The sequence below is a fragment of the Populus alba genome, chromosome 6 (assembly GCF_005239225.2).
Source record: "Populus alba chromosome 6, ASM523922v2, whole genome shotgun sequence".
Taxonomy (NCBI): Eukaryota; Viridiplantae; Streptophyta; class Magnoliopsida; order Malpighiales; family Salicaceae; genus Populus; species Populus alba.
In genome coordinates this window covers 5,301,791-5,327,194 of record NC_133289.1, presented here as the reverse complement: position 1 = coordinate 5,327,194, position 25,404 = coordinate 5,301,791, and the positions used below count along the sequence as shown (strand labels likewise).

The 25,404-nt window shown below is 34.9% G+C and overlaps 3 protein-coding genes across 6 annotated transcripts; 1 reads left to right on the top strand and 2 right to left on the bottom strand.

The window, feature by feature from the left end:
• The first annotated feature begins 4,651 nt into the window (after positions 1-4,651).
• LOC118032592 (uncharacterized) lies at positions 4,652-12,298 on the top strand. Of its 3 annotated transcripts, none has more exons than XM_035037324.2 (8): positions 4,652-6,024; positions 6,507-6,932; positions 7,044-7,366; positions 7,809-7,970; positions 8,055-8,969; positions 9,073-9,288; positions 10,596-10,856; positions 11,530-12,298. In XM_035037324.2, exons 1-8 carry the CDS (start codon positions 4,794-4,796, stop codon positions 11,875-11,877), a joined length of 3,882 nt encoding a protein of 1,293 aa, XP_034893215.1. In that variant the 5' UTR covers positions 4,652-4,793; the 3' UTR covers positions 11,878-12,298. The 3 variants fall into 3 exon arrangements, with proteins under 3 accessions (XP_034893215.1, XP_034893217.1, XP_034893216.1); XM_035037325.2 differs by having other exon boundaries at positions 4,653-6,024; positions 11,629-12,298; XM_035037326.2 differs by lacking the exon at positions 7,809-7,970.
• Positions 12,299-12,419: 121 nt separating this feature from the next.
• On the bottom strand, positions 12,420-15,971 carry LOC118032595 (uncharacterized). Its single transcript, XM_035037331.2, has 3 exons — positions 15,177-15,971; positions 14,712-14,896; positions 12,420-13,133 (listed from the first exon to the last, which is right to left on the bottom strand). Exons 1-3 carry the CDS (start codon positions 15,622-15,624, stop codon positions 12,648-12,650), a joined length of 1,119 nt encoding a protein of 372 aa, XP_034893222.1. The 5' UTR covers positions 15,625-15,971; the 3' UTR covers positions 12,420-12,647.
• Positions 15,972-16,824: 853 nt separating this feature from the next.
• On the bottom strand, positions 16,825-25,280 carry LOC118032593 (putative clathrin assembly protein At5g35200). Of its 2 annotated transcripts, none has more exons than XM_035037327.2 (16): positions 25,038-25,280; positions 24,251-24,372; positions 24,073-24,142; positions 23,830-23,927; positions 20,423-20,564; positions 20,220-20,341; positions 19,850-19,933; positions 19,678-19,728; positions 19,509-19,574; positions 19,341-19,406; positions 19,153-19,233; positions 18,979-19,056; positions 18,353-18,502; positions 18,163-18,238; positions 17,763-17,875; positions 16,825-17,608 (listed from the first exon to the last, which is right to left on the bottom strand). In XM_035037327.2, the coding sequence occupies exons 2-16, from the start codon at positions 24,344-24,346 to the stop codon at positions 17,231-17,233; spliced, it is 1,671 nt and encodes a 556-aa protein (XP_034893218.1). In that variant the 5' UTR covers positions 24,347-24,372; positions 25,038-25,280; the 3' UTR covers positions 16,825-17,230. The 2 variants fall into 2 exon arrangements, with proteins under 2 accessions (XP_034893218.1, XP_034893220.1); XM_035037329.2 differs by having other exon boundaries at positions 20,241-20,341; positions 25,038-25,275.
• Positions 25,281-25,404: the final 124 nt, after the last annotated feature.

Sequence of the window (25,404 nt, the reverse complement as noted above, 5' to 3'; positions counted from 1 at the left end):
AACCTTTAGGATTTGGTTGTATACACGAAAACAAAGCATTTTTTGTGTTTTTTAAATGAGGTAATTTTTTTTGGAGTTTATGAAATTTCAGAGAAAAATCAAATATTTTTAATAATGGGTTCATATCTTACAGTGTAAGCCTGCGACATGATATTAGGTAAAATTATTGAAAAAAGACGCGACGAGCCCATAAATAATTTCAAAATGGTCCTTAAAGTTTTTATATTTTTCAACTTTTTATTAAAATAAAGACAAATTAAAAACTAAACAAAAGACATTATAGTGTGTTTGGCAAACACGCCCTTAGTCTAAAGGTTGGGCTTGTTAGGCCCAAGCCTAATTTGGTTGGGTTAGGCCGATTGAAGGTTTAACAATTTCTTTTCTTTTTTTAAAAAAAAATAGGCTGAGTTACGGGTCCAACCTACACAACTTAGTCACTGGCTCAGCCTAGTGACTAAATTATGTAGTAAACCATGGAACATGAATTCTAATTCACATTCTGTATGTTTACACCAAAAAAAAAAAAAAGTGAGGAAGATGGAAGAATATGATTACTTGACTTGGAGGTGCTGCTTGACTACCATTGTTGGAGGTTCGAAGTGAGGATGGTGGAGACGCTGGTAAAAGAGTTGGCGATTGGCAATGCTATTAAATAGATAGTTAGTGCCCCTATTAATTATATGGAGAAGAAGTTGGCGTTGCTGGAAAAAGAAGAAGTTGAAGTTGGTGGGGGGAGGTTGGTTCTCTTGGTGGAGAGAAGCAAAATGTTGTGGCAATGGCTGAGATGAGTGTTCACGGTGGTCTCTGAAGAAGGAGAAAAATGGCTATTTAGCCAACTTTAAAAAGATGTGAAAAGTTTGATTTTTAGCTTACTTTCCCTTCAGATTTCTCCTCCATTATTGCACAAAATTCACCTCTATTTACAAGGGATAAAAAGTGAAAAGTTCATATGATCTTTATTGAGAATAAATCTTAGCCCTTGATTCAAACAAGAAGGATCTTTGTCCAAAAAGTCAACATCACAAGCTGTGAAATCTGGTTACAAAGGTTGATTGGGTCAGACTCCTTGGAGCAATGTTACGGTGGCTACAGAGGCGACCAGCCAATAAGAATCATGCTGGGGTGTAGTATTGTGTTGGGCCATGAGAATGATATCTTGTTTGGTAGAGAGATGAGTGATTAAATGCATTTGAAAAATGGCCGCCCGAGCAACCTTTTGGATATAAAAGGTTGAAGATGATAAATAGTGGTCTCAATAGCATTGTTCTTTACCAAAACAAATTGTTTTGGTTAAAACGCATCATTTCATTTAAATGAAACGACATTGTTTTAACCGTTACGGTTTTAATTAGGGATTTGACTAAAACTCAATTGAGTCCTTTGTGTTTTGATTTCTTTTAATTACATCCCTAATTGACTTTAAATTTTCAACTTACTTCAATTTCACCTATGTTTTCAACCAAATTGAGTCCTCAAAGTTTAATGTCTTTTTTAAAAATATTCATGGTTGTGAATTTCTTTAATTTGACTTTTAATTGACCCTAAACTTTGATTTTCTTACAATTTTATTCCTGATTTGAATCAATTGACATTATAAAAATTAAGTTTGGTGCTCTAAAATTATAATCTTCTTGATTAAGCTCAAATTGGGCTTCCAAACTTAATTCTTCACTAATTAATTTCCTAATAAAATTAATTTGACCCATTAAAAGTATAATTAAATTCCCGCACCTAATTAAATATTTTAATTTGATCCAAATTAATTCTTAAACATAATTAAACCTTTAATTTGACCCATGATTAAATCAAATTGATCTATTAAAAATCTAATTAAGTCTCTAAACTTAATTTTTATGCAAATTCGTCCAATAATCATTTAATTTGACCTTCAATCTGCATTGTCTCTTCATTCTTAGATACAATGGGTTACAATTGGGCTCTCAATTTTATACAAAACTCTAGCTTGATTTCTATATACATTTGAAATCCTTCTCAGTCTGCTTTTGTCAAGTTGCTTATCTTTTTGTTATTATTATTTTTTATTTTTAAAAGGAAAAAAGGTAAATGTATGGGAAACCCAAGAAATGGGTTATAATTCTTATAATTTTATGATCTAAGTTTACATTGCATTTTTTCTGTCATATATATATAAAAAAAGTTTTTGACAACTTTAATATGGACACTAACACTTAAACTTGGTTTTATATCATTAATTAGATATCATGTCAGCAAGTGAATAGATGGGAAAATTCTCTCCAAAACCTATCTAAAAATTTAAAATAATAATGATTATATATATATATATATATATATATATATATATATATTAGAAGAAAAAAAAAAACACACACACACACACACGCCCTGATGTGTAACGTTGATAGCTTACATAAGAAAAACCTTCTTTTACATTTCCAATTACAATTTTTTTTTTCCTTTTATCAAAGTAAACCATAAGATAATTCATTCTTTATTTTTTTTAATCTTAGATATTAGTATTCATGTGTTGGTCAAAATCACAAGTGCACGAGTCGTAACAAGTAATAAAGTAAATGAGTATAGTATCATCCCATGCAGAAATTGTCAATAAATATCAAAATTATTAAATTCACATCTATTTGATGATTCGATTATAAAAGCTTGTGAAACTAAAAACAATTAAAACAAACAATTATATAATTAAACAGTGTTGAAATCAAGTTTAACGGATAGGATTTTTAACTTCATCGTAACTAATCCTATGCGAATTTCTCAATTGATTTAATCCTATTGAAATTTCTTTATTATTGTTGATAATCAGGTTTTACTAATCTCTCTGGAGCATCAACGAATTATTTTAACATGCAAACTTCCGACATCTCCGTGAAAATTCTAAACTTGTCAAAAATTATTAGGAACGATAAAACCCTTAAGGATTATACAAGATCCATAGATATCTCTATCCTATAGATTCCTTATAGTATTTAAAAAATGGTTGAGTCAATTATCACTTCTCAATCTCAAATTGAATGCCAAATCATGCAAACGATGATTAAACGTATACAAACATAAAGTTTAGAATGAAATACTCAACAAATACCGAATTAATTCAATCAAAGAAATATTTGCATAATCATAGTTGGACTACATAAAAAATACTAGAATAAAAAACTATTCCATATCTAAATAAATAAATAAAACATTGATACGATGAACATCACTTAAGAGTATGAGAAGATTAGAGAGTTAGATATCTTGAAGGAGTTGTTGTCCTTTGCTTTTTTCTTTTCAGTTCTAATTGCTTCAGCTCCTAGATGCCACCTCCTCTCTCTTTTGGTGTTTTTAGAGTATTAAAAACGTCATTTGGCTACTTTTTAAAGGGCTTTTTATAGTCTAGCTTTATCACTCAAAAGAAAGGGAATAACTTTCCTACTATTACGAATTCTAACTTTATTTTCTTTCTTGATATTGCGTGCCAATTTCGGGGCAAAAAATGTATGAGCTGAGACTTCTCTATTTTTGAAACAATTGTATAAAAAATTTTATCCAACAAAACTGGTCTTGTAATTTTTAAAAATTTGAAATTCACGATATGGGTCAAAAACTAAGATGATGTATAGATTGCAGGGATTTTGGGTTTGATTTGTACTTTGTATTTCAACCTATTTTTTGTGTTTCAAAACAGCAAAACTAGGTTTTTTTATTTTTATCATCATTAGAATTATAGATCCATGTATTAACTTTTCAGAAAGGTAGAGAACTTATGAAATGGGGTTGTATAGAGCTCAAGATTATCCAGGACAGACCAACCAGTGTTTGAACTCTAAGCTCATCTCATTATTTGCCTTCTCATATGACCCCAAATTCAGCATACTCCAATAATTAAATACCTGAAAGATACATTGAATCTACAAGAACTAATACTTCTAAAAGATACCTAAAACTCTAGATAATTCATTAAGAATCAAACAAAATTCTCTAAAATAAAATATAAATGACTAAAAATATATGTGTTATGTATTTCCCAATCATCATGTCATCATTTAACTTATATGACAAATTAATAAACATTTACTTAAATATTTTATTGTATGAACTACTTACATCAAATACTTATCTAATTAGAATTAAAGATGAGACATTATATAACTAGAATAAATGGAGGTATTCAAAATTGATTATCCCAATTTTGTTATGTTGGTACTAATAATTGGATTATGATAAATTTATCTAGGAAAGTTATCTTTTTACTCATTCAAAAAAATTTGATTGCCTCATGAAATTTAAAATTGTAATGTCATGTATGTGTGTGTCTATATATATGTATGTATGTCTGTATATATAATTCAAACATGTTAAAAAAATAAAAATATAAAATAAACATGTGGTACAATTTTAAAATAAATTTTTATTTTTTTATTTTCTCACCTTTGTTATTCTATTTTATTTTTAAACAGTAATTAAATACTACCCAACATTATTGTTTTACAGCGTGCTGTACCTTCGTCTCCAGGCTTCATTTTTTTTTTGTTGCTTGCAACCCAATTAATCCTGAAACACGTGGCAACTCCCTGGTCAGAAATGTGGCAGGATCTTCTGGGTCCCACAAATTCACACAAATTTCCCTCCCAGTCTCAATTTCTTTTCCCTCCCCTCTCCCCTCTCCCCTCTCCCTCTCTCAGAAACAGCCAAGAATCAGAACCACCCAAAAACAAAAGCCTTCTCTCTCTAAAAAAAAAAAAAAGCACGCACAAAATTCACTAAACCCATCAACATAAAAAAGAGTCATTTTTAGTGTTTTTTAATAAAAAAAAATGAAAAACCACAGAGTAAAAACCCTTAAAACCAAAACCCCTAAACCCATTTCGTCTCCATTATCGGAAATCCCACCGGCGGCGGATTATACGGTGACTGTGGACTGTAGTGAGGACTTTCACTCCCTTTGCAAATGGGTTATCCCAGGTTTCAGGAAAATAAAGTCCAGGTCTTTATATAGCAGATATTTTCAAGTTAGTGGCTATGACTTTCGTTTTTTCATGTACCCAAAAGGGGATTCTTTATCAGTACCTGGACATATCTCTCTTTACTTACAAGTTAATGACCCTTGTAGTTCTAATTGTGATTGTTATGCTTGTTACAAGATTGTCATTGTTAATGTCGTGGATGAGACTAAGTCTTTGTCTAAAGAGAGTGTTTATAGGTTTTCCAAGAACAGGAAATCTATTGGTTGGTGTGAATTTGCGGTTTCTAATACAGTTTTAGATGCTAATTCAGGGTTTTTAAAAGATGGGGTTTTAACTATTAGTGGTGAAATTCGGGTTTTGGATGAGAAAATGGAGTTTTCGAGTGACCGTAGTGAGGGAATGTCTTATGCTTTGAATGGGAAGGTTACTTGGAGTATAAGAAATTATGGTTTGTTGAGGCAAATGGTGAAGACTCAGAAGATAATTAGTTCGGCTTTTCGAGTATGGGAGGCTTATCTTGGAGTTAATTTGTCGAAAAGCATGGTTAATGGGGCTGAGAATTTGTCATTGTTCTTGGAGATTAAGGATATAGAAAAGAATCCTGTGATTGATAGGAGTTGTTGGTGTCTTTTTCGAATATCAGTGTTGAGTCAAAAGCCAGGGGTTAGTCATGTAAGTAGGGAATATTATGGGAGGTTTGGGGGAGGAGGTGATACGAGTCTTGGTTGGACTGAGTTTATGAAAATCTCTGATTTTTTTGATGAAGGATATGTAGTGGATGATAATGTGTTGATTAGTGTATCCTTTAATGCTATTCAGGAGTCAAGTTTTTCCTTCAGGATTGAAGGCGTTTCTAGTGGTAAGTGCAAGGGGATGATCAATTGTGGCTACTTGGGTGGTAAGAGCAAGTATGGTCTGGTAAAAAGATGTGATGATTACACAGGAAAAATCATTTGGAAGATTGAGAATTTCTCAAGGTTGAAGGATATTTTAAAGAAAAAGAAGATGAAAGGTCTGTGTGTGAAGAGCAGGAGGTTTTGGATTGGGAATATGGAAGTCCGCATTTTAGTTTATCCTAGAGGTAATTGTGAACCTCATTTCTATTGTTTTGTTTAGGGTCTTACATTATGTTCACTTTTTATATTAGGAGCATGCATTATCAATTGGGCTGAACTCTGATGTAGAGTGGCTTCTAACACATAGAAAGAAGGAAGTGTGCTTGAATTCCATGATAATAGTTATTTGAAAAGGCTTGAAATTATTCTATACAACTTCGTGACAGTTTGCAAAATTCCAGTTTCTGCATGATTTGCAAATACATGAACGTGATTCATGTACAATCTAAAATCATAGTTGAAAATCTTATTTGGCATTTCTTTTAAGAAAATATTCGTCATAATAGCCAAGTCATTTACCGAAAAAGAATGACTATGCTGCTGTTCAGTGCAAGTAATAAAACAATGGATGCAGATGGAGTTGATTTTTATAACAGTCACTGATATGTTGAGATTTTATAAAAGCATAAAACTGATGTGACTATTTGGTAATTCCTGATGGCACCAGGTCAATCTCAGAAACCAATCCACCTTTCAACATTTCTTGAAGTTTTGGATCCAGGAAACAGTTCTGGTGATTGGAGTTCTTTTATTGTCTATCAGTTGGCGGTTATGAATGGGAAGATGATAGAGAAGTCTGTTGTGAAACAATCTGCAGAACGATGCTCCAATGCTACAAAAAACCATGGCTGGTCTGAATTCATGACCCTTACTAGTCTTTTTGACCAGGACTCTGGGTTTATTGGTCATGAAACTGCTGTCTTTACAGCAGAGGTTCACATATTGAAGGAGACATTCATGACAACAGAGTCGAGCGACAATGCTTGTTCAGTTACATGGAAGATGGAAAATTTTTTATCCTTCAAGGAAATAATGCTAAGCCAAAGAATATTAAGCAGATTTTTTGAAGTTGGTGGTTGTAAACTTCAAATTGGTGAGTTGTTTTACTAAACAAATTATACAAGATTTTCAAGGTAATATCAGTGGGGATCCTCTTGTCCTTAATTATTCTTACCCTGTTATTATTATTATTATGATTTTGCAGGGATCTATCAATCCTCTGCAAATATATGTGCATACGTGGGGAGTGATCCATTGATTGACAATTTTTGGGTCAATTACAGGATTACAATAGTTAATCAAAATGACCCTGCTAAAAGTTTGTGCAAGGAGTCTTCCCTATGCACAAAGGCATATTTCAATGCCGATCTTCAATTGATGAAAGTATCAGATATGCTGGACACAGATGCTGGATTTGTTGTTCATGAGACAGTTACTTTGGTTTGTGAAATCCTTGATTGCTGTCCATGGTTTGAGTTTTTTGAACCTGAGACTGGTAACATGGAAGCAGAATCAAGTGACTGCCAGGTTTGTTTATTCAATTTCTGTTTGTGAAACTTTCTTGGGATTCAATTAGCCAACACAAGGCAGTGATTTATTGATTACATATGATGGGGTGTTTCTTGTCCCTGTCTGATTCTGAAAAGTAAAAGACAGACTATGTTCTGTCAAAGCAAATTAGTTGTTATTGCTAGAAGTCAGTTGCCTAGGAATTGGCAAAATTGTCTGACAAAATTTTAATAACCAATATTTGTTCTGACTTCAGATTATACTGTCCTTGAACATCTTAGGCAAAATTCTTTCCTTCATAAAGTCTTGGTTGCCTTCAAAATTGCAGTAAAATGATAAGGAATGAATGGGATCCATTCCAATAAAGCAAATAATACAATAGCAAATGAGCGTAACTGTTATGACTTTCCTGCTGCACTTTTTTCTTTCTTTCTCAAAGTAAACTATCTTGGGATTTCAGTTCCTCTCTGCTGTCTGTCAAATGGACATCAACAACGAAGAGTGTAAAAAAACATTTTCTGAAGTTTCTGGAGTTTTGGGGAGCACACCTTATGAAGCTCTGCAATCTGTTATTCACTTGTTATTTAAATCTGCATCTCAGTGCCAGTGTATTCCTCGAGCAGTATGCATCTCAACTTGATCAAATTGTATTATCTCTTTGCTGTCTTTCTTTCTTTTGACTTGTTTTATGATTGGTTGCTTGCAGGTCAATGTTGTTCGTGCAAGGCTAGAACTTTTAGGAGCTGAGATATCACTCGATCTGTTGGATCTCCTGGGCACCACTATGAATAGCCAGCATGAGATCGCTGAAGCAATGTTGAGAGAAATTGATTGTGTCTTTGCACTTGATGAAAAATGCATACTGCTGGATGTGACTCCATGTCCATTATCTAAAGAAATGCCCTATTTAGATAGTGGAACCAGACATGCAGCCAACAGCTCACATAGGGAAGATGAATCACGTAGTCATGTACACCATTATTTTTCTGATATCTTTATCTTGATTGATATGCTGTCTATACCTTCCCTCACCATTGAAGCTTCTGGGGCTTTTGAGAGAGGTGTTGCTCATGGATACATTGATAACCAAGTAGTGGCCTTGGTCTTGGAAAAACATGCTGAAAGATTTAGTGCAAATTCAACAGCCAGGGAGAAAAATGCGGAGTCTTTGTTTTCTGAAGAATTTTTCACCTCAGTTCTTGCTCTTGCGGAAACATTGTCCCTCTCTATAAACTCTCGAGTTCATAACTTTGTGCAAATGTTTTATGTTACACTATTTGAAGTGTTTTCTGGTGAGAGTTATCACACAAGGATGCTGAGAGGGCTAGTTGACCTTGCCACAAGCCCTGTGGATAATTCTTTGGAGATGAATCTGGACGTGTTGATCTTCTTGGTTCACAGGGAACATGGATTTGCTAGACCAGTTCTAAAAATGGTGGGGGATGCTGCTAAGCATGACAACACTGACCATTCTGCCATCAGGCATCGTCTGTGTTGTTTAGAGGAGAAAATTATTCATATTGGTGAAGAAAAGCGAGCTGAACTTTCAAATATTTCTAGCGAGAAGGCTACTTTGTTAGAAAGGCTGACTGAAACTGAGGCTGCTCTCCTTCATTATAAGGTATTTGATCCCTTGTCTCTGCTTATCTGCCTTGTCAAATGCCACCACATGCACCTGGTTTTGGTGAGCATATGAGATTTAATGTTTTATATAAAATTGGCAGTCTGAAATGGAGCTTGAAAGGGACCGCTTTACTTGTGAAAAGACAGAAGTCTGTGCACACATACAAGATATTGAGACTCAACTTGAACAGTTGTGCTCCAAGCATAAGGATCATGTTGCAAAGCACAGCATGGAGAAAAGGGATTACCAAGATCATCTTCATCACGTGGAAACACAGTTGTCACATCTAAAGTCCTTAAAACACCAGGAATTGAAGGTATGAGTGTCTAGAATATATCCAACTCAGATTTTAAATTGCTATACCCAAGAAAACATGAAAAGATGATCTTTTAGCTGAAAGTTGCTATGTGAGTTTCCTTTTGGCAGTCTGAATCATGGATCACTGTGTTTAATATGATTAAATAAGAGAATTCTGAGATAGTTTCTTAGGCTTTTGTAAGTAAATTTCACGATATTTACTGCCTAAATGTGGCTAGAGAACTTGTTTGGTTGCATTTGCAAGGTTTTTTTTTTTTTAAGCTTATGAATCTGGTAGTAAAGCTTCTTTCTCTTAGTTGATTGGTGATTTGGCATCATTAAAATATGAGGTATTTATTGGTAGAGATTCATTGGTTCCATGATTAAGGGATCAGTTTGATCCCTTGGTTTGCTTGAGAGGTTTAGGAATGGAGAGTGGAATGGTTTCATAAGCTTTGGCATTAAAATTCTGGAGGCAATAATATGTCTATCATTGTTTGATTGATGGATAGATGGAGTGATAATGTTAAATAATTTTTTTAGACAAGCTATGATCTGTAAACATGTGAGAAACCGTATTCTGCTACCCCTTGAAGTTGGTATACCTTTGTGCTTTGTGCTGATTGCTATTCTACATTAATGGCAGATTCATTGGTTGTTAACTGCCATCGGATGGTGGTAAAATGGTCTAATGATTTTGATATTGGATACATAGTGTTAGAAGTGTTTCATCTACCACTTCAAAAAGTTTGTATTCTTGAAACTTAATTGAAATATGTTGTTCTCTGTGTGACTTTTAGAGATTTTTGTTCTGTCTACCGACATCTTCCCAACAACATAAATTCTGGAACTGGTTGCTATTTCTGTCCTGAAATTTCCTCAAGAATGGGATGTTATGCAAAATCAGAATGAAACATGTAGATGACAACTCATTACAGGTAAATCAGCATGAACCAATTAATAATGGTTGGTGGAAAGACTTCCTGTACTTGAGAGTGCTCGAACAATGAAATCAGGATTATTGTTGCCACTAGAAAAGCTTATACATTATCGTTTGTAGTTAATAGAAGGATGAAGCAACATCTATTCAGCAGAATTTATCGTAATTGCCCCCTTTTGACCATCTCCTACCTTCATCAGCACCCGTCCCTTGCCCTTGAGGTGGATGACTCCCAACCAACAAGGCTACAAATTTATGTAATGAATTGCTGACTATCCTTTCTCTGTAATCTGGGTGGTCTTTAGTGATGTGCTCGATTACTGTGCCCTTAACTCATGGAAAGTTCCTGAGGTTTAAATACTGAGTTTAATATGTGCGTGATGCAGAAACTACTTAAAGAGAAAGAAGTTCTTGCTGAAAGATTGAGACATGCAGAAGCAAATCTGGAAGTTTCTGATAGAAAACTGAAAAAACATGCTTCAAAAGTTGTGATTCAAGAGGAGGAACAACAGACACAATTGGATGAGATTTGGCAGTTGAAACAAAAAGTTGAACAAATTGAAATAGTGAAACAGGACAAGGAAGAGGAGGTTGCTCATTATAGAGCATGCACTTACGATTTGGAAGCAAAATTGAATGACTGCCAGGTTTGTTTCCTTACCAATTCTATTCATGAAAGTTTCTCGGGGTTCAATTAGCCAACTGAAGCAGTGGCTTGTGGTGTGGTGTCCATATACTGAGGTGTCTTTTTCCTTTTCTAGCAGTCAAAAGTAGAAGACAGATAATTATGTCATAGCAAATAGCAAGTTAGTTTTTATGCAAGAATTCAATCTCCTAGGACTTGACAAATCTTTCTGACAAGGTTTTGAAGAATCACCCTTTGTTCTGTCTATGTTGTCCTTGGGATGTGTATATTTCGGAAGAGACATCCTTAGAAATGTTTTTTGGAAAATTTCTTTGCCTTCATAAGTTCTTGTTTTTCCTACTGGGACATTTCTCAAGTTTTGCTCTTCTGGTTAATAATATTTGGTATAATTAGATTTTGTCTGATTTGCTGCATATAATATACCGAGAATGCTCTCAATGGTTGTGATTGTTGAATCAATAGATGTGAATATATGAATTTTTGAATTGGGTTTTCTTTACATATGGAACTTATTCTTATGTGGGTTTTGAAATTTAGGAGACCAACTTCAACTTCTTAGGCTCAAGCTTTTGGACAAGCAAACTATACTTTTTAGTACGTGAAGTTCATTTATTATGGTAAAGAACATAAATCTTAATGGTAAAGAACAATGACCACCTCCCGTGCATCTACAGATGATGCACGGGCAAGTACATCTTAATAATGTTGGTCTCATGGCTTTGAACTGCTTTCTTGGATGTTTATGCTATCAACTGAACAACCCCCCCCTGCAGAAACATATTCAATTTCTTGAAAATGCACATCGGGAGGAGATGGAACAGCATGCTCCTCTATATGGTGTAGGCTTGGAATCTCTCTCAATGGAATCATTGGAGAATTTGTTGCGCATCCATGAAGATGGGATAAAAAACATCCATGCCCTTCAACATCAACTAAGAAATCGGAGTGGCCATCTTGTCTCAAGTGAAAATCCTCTTCAACTCAGACAGTTTGCAACCTACAGCACAATATCCTATTGCTGATGGGCATTCACTTTTGTCATCCCTAATGGCGTTCGCATGCACAAGAATAGGCCTAACACTGCTACTACAGCATCCCGGTTTATCATAGGAGCTAACTTTTGACTGGAGATCATTATTAACTGTATATTTCAGATAGGAATCTTGACTGCTTCTCAGGGATGGGGCTTCTTTAATCTGGCTGGCCTTTTTTCACCAGTCAAGCTCAGCAGTTATTCACTAATGAGGTCCTCTTTACCTAGTTATTTTGTATAGTTATCTACTGTGGAACTTGGAACCTCAGAATGTTAGTTGAATACATGATTATTAGAGGGGGATTGTATGAAGGAGACTTCAATGCTTTTATTACTCTTTCACGTAGGTGTTTAAATGTGCTTGCCAGTGTAACAGCTGGTTGAAACCACATCTTGCTGTGGTTTTTGTATTCCTCTTGTTTGCCAATTTCTTCTTCTGGTTGCTTTGAACAGCTGTCGCATTTTTTATAGTTGCTGTCTGGACAAGGATAGGGAAATCAAGCAATACTTCCTTAACTGAAACATATAAAATAGCATAAACCATTAGAACAACACGTAATTATACTGACTTAATTATCAGCTAAGAACAATGGGGACGTGACTGGTTGGATTCCACAAGTAAAGAAACCAGAGAGAGGAAGAAAAAATGTTGAAACGAACGTAACAGGTGGGATTCTGCAAGTGCAGAAACCAGAGGGAAAGGGGAAAAAATTGTAGAAACTTTACAATAAAATCACTTATCAAACAATCACCAATGGTCTAATCAAACTCATCAACTTTATGCCAGTCAGTGGACTCGGCATCTGAATCTTTATCACGAGAAAATGACTGCCTTGCCTTACGTAGACCACCCAGAATGTCAGAGCTTTCATTCAGTTGGACCCAATCGCTGGATCCACTGGGTGAAGGAGCCCTAATGCTCTGTGCTTTCCTAGAAGCTGATAATCTTGTTGAAGAATCACTAGAATCATCTTCCAGATCACTGAATGACACATCCTCTTCACCTTCAAGCTTTTTCCGGTTATCCATTGAAGTGCTATTATCAATTTGCTCTTTTAAAAACTGCTTAGAATTCTCTTCATCATTAATTTTTAAGCCTTCAGTAGCATTTACAATCCGGGCGACCTCTTCTCTAGATGTTGTATTCTCTCCTTGTGTCTCACTGATAGAATTCTTGGAGCTTTCCAACTTCACATTCTTCTTGTTTCTCAGCTTCTCCAGAAGAACATTTCTTGTTTCAACTATCTGCCAATAAGTCAACAGTTTAATGAGATTACATGGCCATGAGAATGAAATACAAATATCACTGCACCCAAAGGACTGTTGCCCCCTGCTCTAAACTATGATCATTATTGGGATATTGAAGTTTTAGTTTCTCTAAAAAAGAATATCAAGTCTCCTAAATTAAGAGATACTTGAAGATTCAATCTCCTAAATTTACTTAAAAAGTCAATAACAACTGAATCAACAGTCCATATCACTTGATACATACAACTAGCACAGCACAATAGCTCACTTACAATTAACAGGATCATTCTTCCAATATCTCAGATGTCTGAAACCTCAGAACTTCAAAACCAATTTCAGATGAAACACTTTGCTCTAATGTCAAATTATAAACACCAATTCCATCAAAAAGTGTAGAGATGGTTTGTTTCAAGTCTTATGATTTCAAAATAAGGAAAAAAGAAGTGTGCATATTTTACTAAAATTTGGAGACCCTGCACCTTTGTTTCCCCTGGGGTGAGTTTTGAAGTAATAAGTCTGCACGATTACCAATTACTCACACATATGCTTCGTTCTGCATATTCTCAGAATTCCTCAAACTTAACAATCCCTATCCCACCCCTCTTCTAAGATGACTATTAAAAAATATGCAAGTGCCATCATCCTTGCATCTTCTAGTTTTGATTCTCAATATCAAGATTGAAGATAGTAATTACTTCCTCCAGATTCTGGAGGAGTAGATTGGAGCTATGATTTCCATTGCAACTTTACAAGAACATAAATGAAAATACAACTGATTGCATGTTATAAAAGATTATTATTCCATCAGGAGACAAAAGGAGGTCACCTTCTCAAAACTTTCAACCGCAAAGACATCAATTATTCTTACACACAAAATATCAGAAACCATATAACCCTCCACACTAATGGCATGTAAACTGTAGCTGTGCAAAATGTTTTATTAACTGGTACGTTATCTGCTTATAATTGCTAGATGCCTGGAAGATCAACTATTGTCTTCCCTACCCTAAGACATATAACACCACCAGCACATTTGAGGATCGAAATAAATAATGTCACAAAAAAATAGCAGTGCACACTATCTGCTCAGCAAAAGCAATAGACGCCAATTATGGTTTCACTAGTATTGTGGCTCAAAATAATTGCACGCAACTGCCGGTGTGCATAATGTGTTATCAACTACTAATACAATATCTACAACAACAACAAAAACAACAAACACCAATTATGGTTACACTAGTGTTGTGGGTAAAATAAATTGCATTCAAGATAATTGCATGCCACTGCCAGTGTGCATAATGTGTTAAAAACTACTGATACGATATCTACCTATGCTCACTAGAAGCCATAGCATGCGCACAGACCATGCTTAGTCGAGAAAAAGCAATAATGCAGCAAAACCAGCAGTACAACTACAAAGCACCCTTCGACCATAACAACAATAATAATAACAAACCCCCATTATGATTTCACTACTATTGCAGCTAAAGAAACCTGAAGACTTGTCTCAGGCCCTTACTTCCACAGGCAAATTATGCAGAAAAGGAATAAAACATATCAACACAGAAATCTTACCTGGGGAGTCGATAGAATCTCGAAATCACCTTCATTCAATCTTGGAATCAACAATATAAAATAAACCATCCAAAATCGGCCATCCCCCGTTTCACTCCTAAGATTATATCTAAGTTGTGCCAAACTAGGAACAAAACGTTCAATATTTGAGGCATGTTCTCTTTGAGCATCAGTCATTCTAAAATCTGCAAAAAAAAAAACTCCTTTTCACCCAAAATTGAAAAATTCTTCACATAAAATCAATTACTTTACACAATTCAAATCCCACAATCCATAAAAGATCTATAAATACATCAATTCAAAAATATATCAAAATCTTGCACTTCAGATACACATTTTTTTTTCTTTAACTTCATACTAAAATATATATCACATTTGTCACAAATAATTAATAAAAAGAACAATTATTCACTACTGACAGCTAAAAAAAAAAAGGAAGAGTAAATTTTTTATTTTTATTTTTACCGTTTTGGAGTGGTAGAGGAAAATCAACCCAGTACTCGGGTCTCAGGGAAATCTCCTTAACAAAACCAATCACATCCTCATTAATTCCAGCCACGTCATCCTCATAGTCACCATCTCGACTACTGCTGTTATGATCATCATCTTTAAATCGCAAGAAATTAAAAGTGAGTTTAGAGAGACCATATTTTAAACTGTCACCGATTTCTGCGAGATCGTTGCGAATCCCGATGAGAGCTCGTGATGATTGAGAAGAATCAGACGGTTTTGATTTGGCTGCTTCAGGACGGGACGGGGGTGGAGGGGCGAGGAAGTTAGCAACGCCACGAAATTGACGACCGATAGAAACACCCATGGCCGACAAGTCGTCTTTAACTGAAGGAGGATGAGGAGGAGAGTATGGGGGTGAACCTGGGTCGTTGGATTGGAATGATTTGAAAAGCCAAGACATATTTTTTTAAGGTAGTTAGAGACAAGGCATTGAGTTGAGAACAGTGAGATTTTAAGGTTTATTTTGAGGAACTTGAAGGCGAGAAGAAGCTGTGTTCCTCTTTGTTGGTGTAGTAGTTGTAGAGGAGTAGTTTCTAGAAGTGGTTCTTTGGTGTTTGGCTTTGACAATCTGATTTTGGTACAGATTTTGTGATTAGTTTTGATTGGATAATGATTTTATTCGAAGCTTACAAGTTACAGGTGTGTTGCTTGCTTACTTCTTTTTGAGGGTGCGGATCCTTATATCCGATTAAATTGGACTTAATCCTCTGGTTTTCAGTATACAATATTATATTATGCTTTGACTCCCTACTGCTTAGGCTCCTGTGCTAACCGGTTTGTTCCTATCATGTCAGATAAAAAGTAAGGTTTTGGAAGGAAAAAAAAAAGGCATCAATTTCAATGTTAATGGTTTTTTTAAGCTATCAGGATGAAACTTTATTTATTAAAATATGATGACAAAAATGATTTAGAGTTTATGTCAAATAAAGGAATCTAAAAATCTATGGAAACTGGAAATATTGAGGTCAACCTGTATTAATATTCAAAATCTATAATCCTAAGCTTGAGCTAATCTTATTAAAGATAAATCTTAAAAACTAACGAAATAAAATTCTTAATAACAAAATAACGAGGAATGATACTTTAAAAGAAAAGGACAAAAGAAGAAGGGGAAAAAAAAAAAAAAAAAAACAGGCTATATTTTTTTTGCTTTTAAAGGGTAAATCAATAATCTCACCATGTACTCCCAGACAAATTGATAATAACATTGACTAACTCGTGAAAATATCATTTTGCCCTCCAAAAACTCTGCCCTTCCCTGGCAATTATGGAAGGCAAAATTGGGCACCGAGTCTCGCTCTACAGTAAAAACTGAGCATGCTTAGCTTTTTTTTAATGCAAGGACTTTGAATCTCTTTTTTCCCTGATCAGAAGGGGTTGTTCACCTGACAAATATGAATAGGTTCCTCCATTGATGTAATATACACAGACAGAGTGAAAAGGCTTCAGATTTGTCAACACAACAAAATTGACTCCAAGATTCTGTTGCCTGACAAGTTCAAAATTGTAGAGAAGCTCCAACTGTGAGGCAAACAAGATTAGACAGAGAATAGTAAGTATTGTTACAAGAACCAATGACATCTGATGCTGAGACTTTGAGTCACAAATCAAACTTGGTGTTCTTTTTTACATAAATGTGGTAATAATCACAGAGATTACATATCATTCCTATCATCTACAAGTAAACCTGACGGGGGGGGGGGGGATAACAAGATATGAAATACCTGCTTAAACATCATCAACAACAAAGCAGGTTGAAAAGGCTATGGTTGTCTGAAAAGCATTATTACTAACCTTCAATGCAAATAATCGCTAATCCACAGTCCTTCGTCTCACTAGTTATTAAAGAAGAATCTCATTCTAACTGACTACTGCACATACACAACATACAGTACACAACTATCGAGTCTTCAAGCATTCCCAATCTCCAAAACCAAAACCGACCGCTCTCCCAAGATTTTTCTTTCACGTGTTTCCATAAAAAGAATGTGCTTCGCGCAAAGCTTCTAAATAAGGCCGGAATATGGATTGTATGCTTGAACAGGCGGCCTACCTGAGCCATAGGGGTGGACACTACTTCCATAAGGGTTGTCGAAAGGATTTGAAGGTTGCTGTTGTTGGCCCATCATCATCATCATCTGCTTCTGCTGCTGCTGCTGCTGCTGCAACATAAAAGCTTGCTGTTGGCTTGCCATTTGTGCCATTTGCACTGAGTGTGGTGCAGCCACCATGTTGGAGGCAAAGAAAGGATCATGCACAGCTGTTTGCATCATGGGATTAGCCATTGGGGCTGGCTCCCAAGGATTGTAGCTCACAGGCTGGTTGCTCCTTCTAATTGCATCATCATAGAGGCTGTCTAATGTAAGTTTATCGAGCCCTCCAGCCTTTGGTGTCAACACAAGTGATAAAAATCAGCATAACCAGAATGCTACTGCATACGTTGTTCATATGAACAATCCAAGTCTATGGAAGTAGACAAATTGAAATTGTTCTAGTGAGATATTAATTGCATACAGGAAACCAATTATGGAAAATTACCAGTTTGCTAGCAGCAGCGGCACTTTCATTTGAACTAGGAGCTGTGACAAGTGCCAGTTCCCAGCCTGTAGTTCCATTTGCATGACTTGGGATAGCAGTACTTTGTTGTTCAGCTGCAACAACAGAAGACAGCAAAACATAAAACCTGATTCACTATTGCAAACAAACTATTGCAGTGGAACTTCATCCGATCAAATTATGCAACCATGGTCTTCATTCTATTTTAAGTCTCAATGTTTGAGGGTTTGCCTTCCATAAGGATAATTTTCAATGTATGTCTCAACACAGCAGCTACACGTGTTGTTGTAGTGTATGCTACAATCTAATTTAAAATGAGTTTCTCAAACTTCTGAGCCATAATCCAAAAGCGTGTAAGGTTGGACCATCATAAGGAACTCACCGACGGGAACAATAGCAAGAGCCAGGGCATTCTTCTCATCTAGCTCTGAAGCAACTGGAACAGGATCGCCCAAACCCTACACCAAAAGGAGGGAAATGACAGCTCATAAGGGAACCGAAAAACATTCAGAATCTTCTCTGGAAAAGAAATTCCACATCCAAATTAAAAGAAACAGAGGTTGAGAAATTACCAACAAATCAGGTGGTTGAGCTACAGGCTCTTCCACTTTTACTGGTTCAGGTGGAGGTGGTGATGGCGGGCGTTCCTCCTCTACCTCAGGTTCCTTTTTGTACTCTATGGCTAAGATTTCCATGGGGGCAGCAATTTTATTATCCACAAACTGCAAAGTTGAAGATTACATTGTCAATAATCATTATTGCAAGAACATAACAAAAGGCGATAGCATAAACCAGGAACTAAAGATATATACAAATATTAGTTATTACTTTTTAGAAAGGAAAAATAGGACCTTTATAAATAATTACAGAGAGTGGGGACATGGAAAATCTTACATGCTGGCATTAGAAACGCATGCACTTTTAATTATGCCTAATTCATGTGAAAATAGATTTGATAGAGGTTTATAGCATGCCTTGCCATGTAACATTCAGTAACATCGCATGCATGACAACTTTGTGCCCATGGTGCGCAGGCAAAAGCAGAGGTCTTCCTTTTGAGAAATCCACTCCATTGTCAATTAACCGATTTCATAAAAAGTTTTGTTTAGCTAATTTTCGACATAAATGATATCTGATGCCCGTTTGCTGTTCTGATCTTCCCTCCAACACAAATCTATTACACACAGAATTTCTGTACCTGATCCTTTCGAGCTATTGACATCCTTGGAGCATCTCGAACATACTCTTCCATGGTTTGTAGGAATGATGAAGGGGGCTTCATTATCAACAAAAAATTAGTCGACTAGAATCAAAGAGAAGGATCCTAAAAAAATATATGTTCTAGGAAAACACCACAATTGAGAATGCAAACCTGCTCAATCTTTATAAACCGTTCTCCACGTCCAATATCCATGCTTTTACATATCTCGTAAAATTCTGAAAGTCTCTCTGCCTGAAATAAGCAGAAAGTTAAAGAGTACGACCATGGAAATACATATATAACAGCTACGCTAAGAGATGGTTGAACTGTCATTTGCACAGCATTCAAGAAGATATTACCTGTTGGCAAGCCCTTCTATATATTTCCAGAGCCTTCAAAGCATCAAGGCGTGTCATCTCAAAGAACTGTCATCCATAAAAAGTATTGCAAGTATATGATTTGCTCAATAGCCTAGCTTCAAACGTGAAAAACAAACATTTATTGGACAAGCAATGATGTTTGCTTACCTTGTCAACCAAATTGGCAGTACCATCAGTTATAGCTTGATAAACTCTAATGCTCTCTGAAGAAACCTATTATTATAGATGACAAAAAGTGTAAGCTGTAAGAAGTAAAAAAACCTCTGCATGTCAAACCAGCTACACAGAATAAGCATGATTTACAAAGTCCACTCACCAACTGAAGTGCCAACTGAATGACAAAGTTATTGACTGCTGCACCTTGTGGCTGCACGAATGGTACAAAATTGTTTGCCAATTTAAATACAAAATAAAAGGCATTCATGAATAACTCTATCCTAAATCGAGAAACCATTATATTTTCACTTTAAATTGAGAAGATCACTTACCTGACAACCAAGAACACGGAAAAGAAGCTGTTGCAAAGCTGGCAACTGTTCCAGTATTTCAGCAGTGTCCAGATCTTTGGTCCTCTGCATAAAGGATTTATCAATGAAACTCCACAGTTTTCGATGACACATCTAGCACAAACGTTCATGCAATTTGAGAATAAAAGGGGCTGAAATGAAGTAGCAACAATTCCTTCTAACTAAAACCAAAATTCTTTTTACCTAAATAAAAAATTCAAATTTACAAATGTCAATGCTTAGGTGCTGTAAAGTCCACACAATAGTATTTACAGTAAAATGGTTGAAATGATAAACTTTAACAGGGATTTCAACAAATAAATCAAGAATAAATTGAGAGCTAAAATGTCACATTAAAAAGATGAGCTCTCACAGGTCGATCCATCTCAACGTCATACTTCAACACGCGAAAGCATTCCAGCCTCTCCTCCAAATACAAGGCATAGGCGCGAACCCACGCGGAATAATCCCATGCTGTCCAGCACATAACAATAATCATCATAAACAATGATTTAACAAGAATAATCACTTCACCAAGAAGAAGAAAAAAGATACCATTAGGACTGGAATCATCTTTGAAATGAGCCATGTTAAGCATATGACTTCGGGTTTTTCCATAATTAATGATTTCTTCATGAAACGTGGGGTCCACTTCTCTCAAAGCACGATGAATAACGATTAAAGTTTTCAAAGCAACCTAAAAATTAGCAGCAAGTCAAACACATTATAGGAAAACACATGGATTGATCAGAAATACACCTATGCATATGACATAATGTGAACATCAAATCACTCAAAGCAATAACTTCGGAAAGTGAGCAATTTATTCATGAATTACAACAAATGCTTTCCATAAAATGAACCACAGGATTCATGAATATTGGAAATTGAACTACGGATACCATCATACCACTGACATGAAGCGCTTAACTTTCTCGAGAATAAACTTCATTAATATCTTTCTGTTTCAGAACTAGATGGATATAGAGGCAGATAGGGGAAATGTCAACCAATCCCATCTATAAATTTGAGTTGCTTAAGAAGAAACTTTCACTTATTTGTTCGTGTAAAAAGGGTTTTCTTGCTACTTCATTTTGAAATTGGTAAAACAGAAGACCACAAAAACATGGTGCTGCAACAACAAAGACCACAGGGATATATATTATTCTGTCAGGTGAAAGTTCAGGTGGTCGTTAACTTTTCCGAGATATGAACTATCATGCTACATGATCCATCAAATGCCTTCAGTCTAGTACTCAAAATAGGTGACACATCCAGAGGGTTAATGTTGCTTATGATCAGCAGTTTATGCATTTACCATCGCCTAACTGAATTCCAATGAAAACAGGAACTGTGGCAAATATTTGCCACTACCAAAAAATTAACAAATAGCAATGGAAACCCGATGAAAAATATCCCGTGAATAATTTCCAACAAAAATAACAATAGAACATTTCCATCAATAATTTTCAATGGAAATAGTGATGAAATAAAAAAAATAAAAAAATCAAATAAAATTTCATCAGCAATTCCATCAGGAATTTTACACATTAGTAATGCCAATAGAATTTATATCAGCCATTTTAAATGAATTAAAACCCGATAATTCTCTCTTTCCTCCCATTTCTTCATCTTCAATTGCTAAAAGAACAGCAGCAGCCCCATCTTTTAATTCCAGCAGCCCTCTTGCAAATCCAGCCCCTCAACCCACCGATGTCGACCAACATTTGTCAATAGCATCAACTTCCGTCTCTGGGTTCTATTTTTTGTCAAGTCTCACACCACCAAGTTTGTAAACCCGCCTTTTTTTTTAATTCATTCATGTTTTAAGTTAATTTATTGAAATTGTTTGTAGTATTTGTTGTGTGCTTATATATTTTAGTGTTTTACAATTTTTCTGGATAATTTCATTGTATTAATGCTTGATTTTATATTAGGGTTTGTTTGAGATTTTGAAAAAATTGAATTTGATTTTGTAACTTAAGTGTGTTATAATAGAAGAAATAATGGATAATTTAATGAGTACTAATTATATTTTATCAATTTTATTGTTAAGATGAAAATTTGAAGAAAATTGATTTTTGTGGAATTGATAATAATTAAAATGTATTAATTTAAGATGAATAAGCTTGAATTGAAATAAATTAGTTATTTTGAGCCAACCCACACAACTCGTCAATAAGTTTGAATTGAATAAATTAGTTATTCTTGGGATATCCTTGCTACTCAAGAAATGAAAAAAAAAAATTGAGAGAATTGATGCTCAAATTAAATGAAAGAAACGTCAAAATAAATCTAACATTACTTTTTTTTTCAAATAGTGTAAAGTGTATCACTAACAACAACAAAGTCAGCATCAGATTCGTAAATAATTAAAGGCTTGTCATTCAAATGCAGAAGATGTGAAGACTATCAACTAACATAGAGATTCCTAAGGTTTCCCTTCAATAAAAACAAAATTCTCTAAACATAACATTGTACTGAATCATTGATATGTTCTAAAATGATATAAACTCGGAATTATAGTAGTATGAAACATTTGCACCTTTCAACTTCGAAGAATAAGGATATTGTAGCAAAAAATCAGCAAGATTTACTACAAATCTAAGCCAAAAGATTTTACCAGATTACTATCTTTTGGTTGGTGTACAATATTCTTAAACATGAGTTTGAGCTTGTCATGTTGAATCATCTTTTCCAAAATATTATCCTTTTTGTTGTCCGCCTTATCAAATACAACTTCCAATGACTACCACTTTTGTTTATGCAAACAAACACCAGCTTTGACAATCGCCTTTTCTCAACTTGGTGAAAATATTTTTCCTTTTCCATTGTCCCTAATGTAATGAGATAGTAAACATAGACAACTTTCTCATGTCCTAGCATGTAGGCATGGTTAATAGCTTGCCTTTCAACTGATGGGTTCCACACAACATTAAGCAAAACCACCCTTGAAACGCTGACAAAATTTATCCCTTCAGAACAAGTCCTAATTGATGAGAGCAATACTTTTATCTTATTATTTGCATTGTTAAAATGCTTAACCAATGTTTGACATTCATCTACTTCAATCTTTCTATGCATATATAACACATCTTTTTGGATCCAACTGAACTTTGACTCAAGCTACTTGATTACCATGAAGAGAAGGATTCTGATTAAAAAGTAGTGTTGAATTGATTTAGATACAATGTTTCATTGTGTAATAAAAATGAAATTGTGTAAGATATTTGTTAGTGTTTTATAATGCATTATATTTATATTTTTTAGATAATATTTTATGTTTTTTCAATATGTGTTTATTGTTTCAATAATTTCATGAGTGTTTTTCTGTTGTGGTTATGAGTTTAATGTGAATAATTATTGACTTGAAGATGCTTAGAGTTGTTGTATGTTTAGATTAGCTAAGGGATCATAACAACTTACCAAAAAATTAGTGAAAACACTGATGGAATCACCAACGGATAACTTCATTTATGTCGGCAATTTCACATTCATTTCATCGAAAAGTCACATAAAGTTTGGGCATTTTCAACAGAATCAACGATTGAAGATTTCGTTAGAAACTAATTTTCGATGAAAAATGGGCAATAAATCTGATTTTTTTGGTGTGAATAATATGTTGGCAACTTTTGTTTCCAACAAAAATACCGATGAAACGGCAATTCCCAACTGAGTAACTTAGCAATGACAGGTTTCCATAAAAAATTTTGTTACCAATTAAAATACCGATGGAATATTGTGTGGTGTTTTCCAATTTTCTAGTAGTGTGAATACCTTGAAATAAAGAGGAAGTTAGTGTAGATTTGAGGGCTCCTGGAAGCCAAAACAAAAATTTTATTTCCAACCAAGGCATGAAGATTTGGATACTTAAACAGGCAGAATAGCACTTAATTTACTTCGGACCTCTCTATTCATAGCTATCTAATCACATAAGATTCATATGATGCTGATGCACATACCGCCCAGTTATGTGTCCTCGATAAACGCCGCGCAAGAGCATGGATGCAATATGCAACATCAGCCCGAGGTCTAGTAGCTGAAACGGCAGCAAAAATAGCTGCAAAGAGAATCAAATAGAAAGCACATGAGCTTCACATCCATCAAATTTTTCCTTCTCTAGAACGTCGCATATTTTACTGCCACAATCAATATGTCGTTCCCAACTTCCTATCTTGTAAGAGTAAGGAGAGCATTTCATGTACCTCTAATGTGTCTTTCCTTTGCAGGTCGCTCATAGTGATTCGTGGCCTTAACTATAGAAACGTCCAATTCCTGAAATCGCAAAAACCACCAAACCAACAAGATCAATACTTCAAAACAAAACCCAACTTTAAATAGCCACAACAACAACTTCATGATTGTTTTAAACTAGTAAAATACCTTGTAATCACTATTGACTTTGGCCAATGAAACAGTGGTGGTATCCTTGAGGGCACCAAGTGCTTTCCTCAAACTTTTCTGGGTTCCACCTGACATTCTCTCTTCCTCTCAGATACAGAATTCTACAAACAAACTCATCATGTCAATTCTCCTCACACTAACTCTCTAATTCAATTAGCACTTAATTTAGAGAGTCAAAATCTGATCAAAGTTTTAGACCCCTGAACTGACTTTAATAAGCTTACAATTACCGTTTACATACATTAAAGTAATTAGAACCAGGTATATAAAAGATAAAGCTTCCATCAGTAACAGTAAAATATCAGCAACATTTACTAATAGTTTTTTTAAAAAAAAAGAATCTGAACTGCCACCACCATTATCACCAAAATCCCACAAAATCAAAAATAAAAACACAAGAGAGAAAGAAAAGATAGGCAATAAATCAACATAAAAAACAAAAAACTGTGAAATCCACCAAATTCAATGAAAGAACAAAAAAATCAGGAAACGAAAAATAATGTCCAAGAAAACATTAAATACAATATCAACTAACACAAACAAGTTAAAAGACATCAACAATCAGCAGAAGCAAAATAGCATCCATGCTTAGCTAAAGAAGAAAAGAATGGAAAACGAAGACACCCTTTGACTTATCATCGCCAAAAGATCTAAACCAAAACTAGAAAAGGAAAGAAAACTTTGCAAATTCAAGAGAATATATTATTACATCATCAAAACTCAAATTTTAAAAAAAATCCAGGAAAAAAGAGCTGGTAATAATCACCTGCCTGAAACTGAATACCAGAGAGAGAGAGAGAGAGAGAGAGAGATGGGGAGAGGCAAAGGCGGAGGAGGAGGAGGAGTGATAGAGACGAGAAAGAAAAGTCTGTCTGACAGAGAAATATGAAAGTATGTAAGAATTCGATTAGTTCGTTCGGTTTTGTTGTGTCGTCGGCGTCGTTGAATATTATTTATTTATTTAATGCTATTTTTATAAAAGTATAAATAATGTCTCTCTCTCAAGTCTCAGCTGATGGTAGTTTCTCTCTCTCTCTCTCTCTGTCAGAAATACGGCTTGTACTGCTGTCTCCTTAATAAAAATAGCTAGCTCTGCCTGTACAAGTCAGTTGGCTGTTAAAAATCGTGGCTTT

What these genes read in the sequence shown, in the direction of transcription:
- LOC118032592 (XM_035037324.2), top strand. Translation starts at nt 4,794, where the DNA reads ATGAAAAACCACAGAGTAAAAACCCTTAAAACCAAAACCCCTAAACCC. An exon ending in GCCAGTGTATTCCTCGAGCA is followed by an intron (nt 7,971 to 8,054) that starts GTATGCATCTCA and finishes GGTTGCTTGCAG; the next exon opens with GTCAATGTTGTTCGTGCAAG. An exon ending in TAAAACACCAGGAATTGAAG is followed by an intron (nt 9,289 to 10,595) that starts GTATGAGTGTCT and finishes TGCGTGATGCAG; the next exon opens with AAACTACTTAAAGAGAAAGA.
- LOC118032595 (XM_035037331.2), bottom strand. Translation starts at nt 15,624, where the DNA reads ATGTCTTGGCTTTTCAAATCATTCCAATCCAACGACCCAGGTTCACCC. An exon ending in TCCTCTACCACTCCAAAACG is followed by an intron (nt 14,897 to 15,176) that starts GTAAAAATAAAA and finishes TTTTTTTTGCAG; the next exon opens with ATTTTAGAATGACTGATGCT. An exon ending in AGATTCTATCGACTCCCCAG is followed by an intron (nt 13,134 to 14,711) that starts GTAAGATTTCTG and finishes ACTTATTGGCAG; the next exon opens with ATAGTTGAAACAAGAAATGT.
- LOC118032593 (XM_035037327.2), bottom strand. Translation starts at nt 24,346, where the DNA reads ATGTCAGGTGGAACCCAGAAAAGTTTGAGGAAAGCACTTGGTGCCCTC. An exon ending in TCCGTGTTCTTGGTTGTCAG is followed by an intron (nt 19,729 to 19,849) that starts GTAAGTGATCTT and finishes CCATTCGTGCAG; the next exon opens with CCACAAGGTGCAGCAGTCAA. An exon ending in ATAGAAGGGCTTGCCAACAG is followed by an intron (nt 19,234 to 19,340) that starts GTAATATCTTCT and finishes TGCTTATTTCAG; the next exon opens with GCAGAGAGACTTTCAGAATT.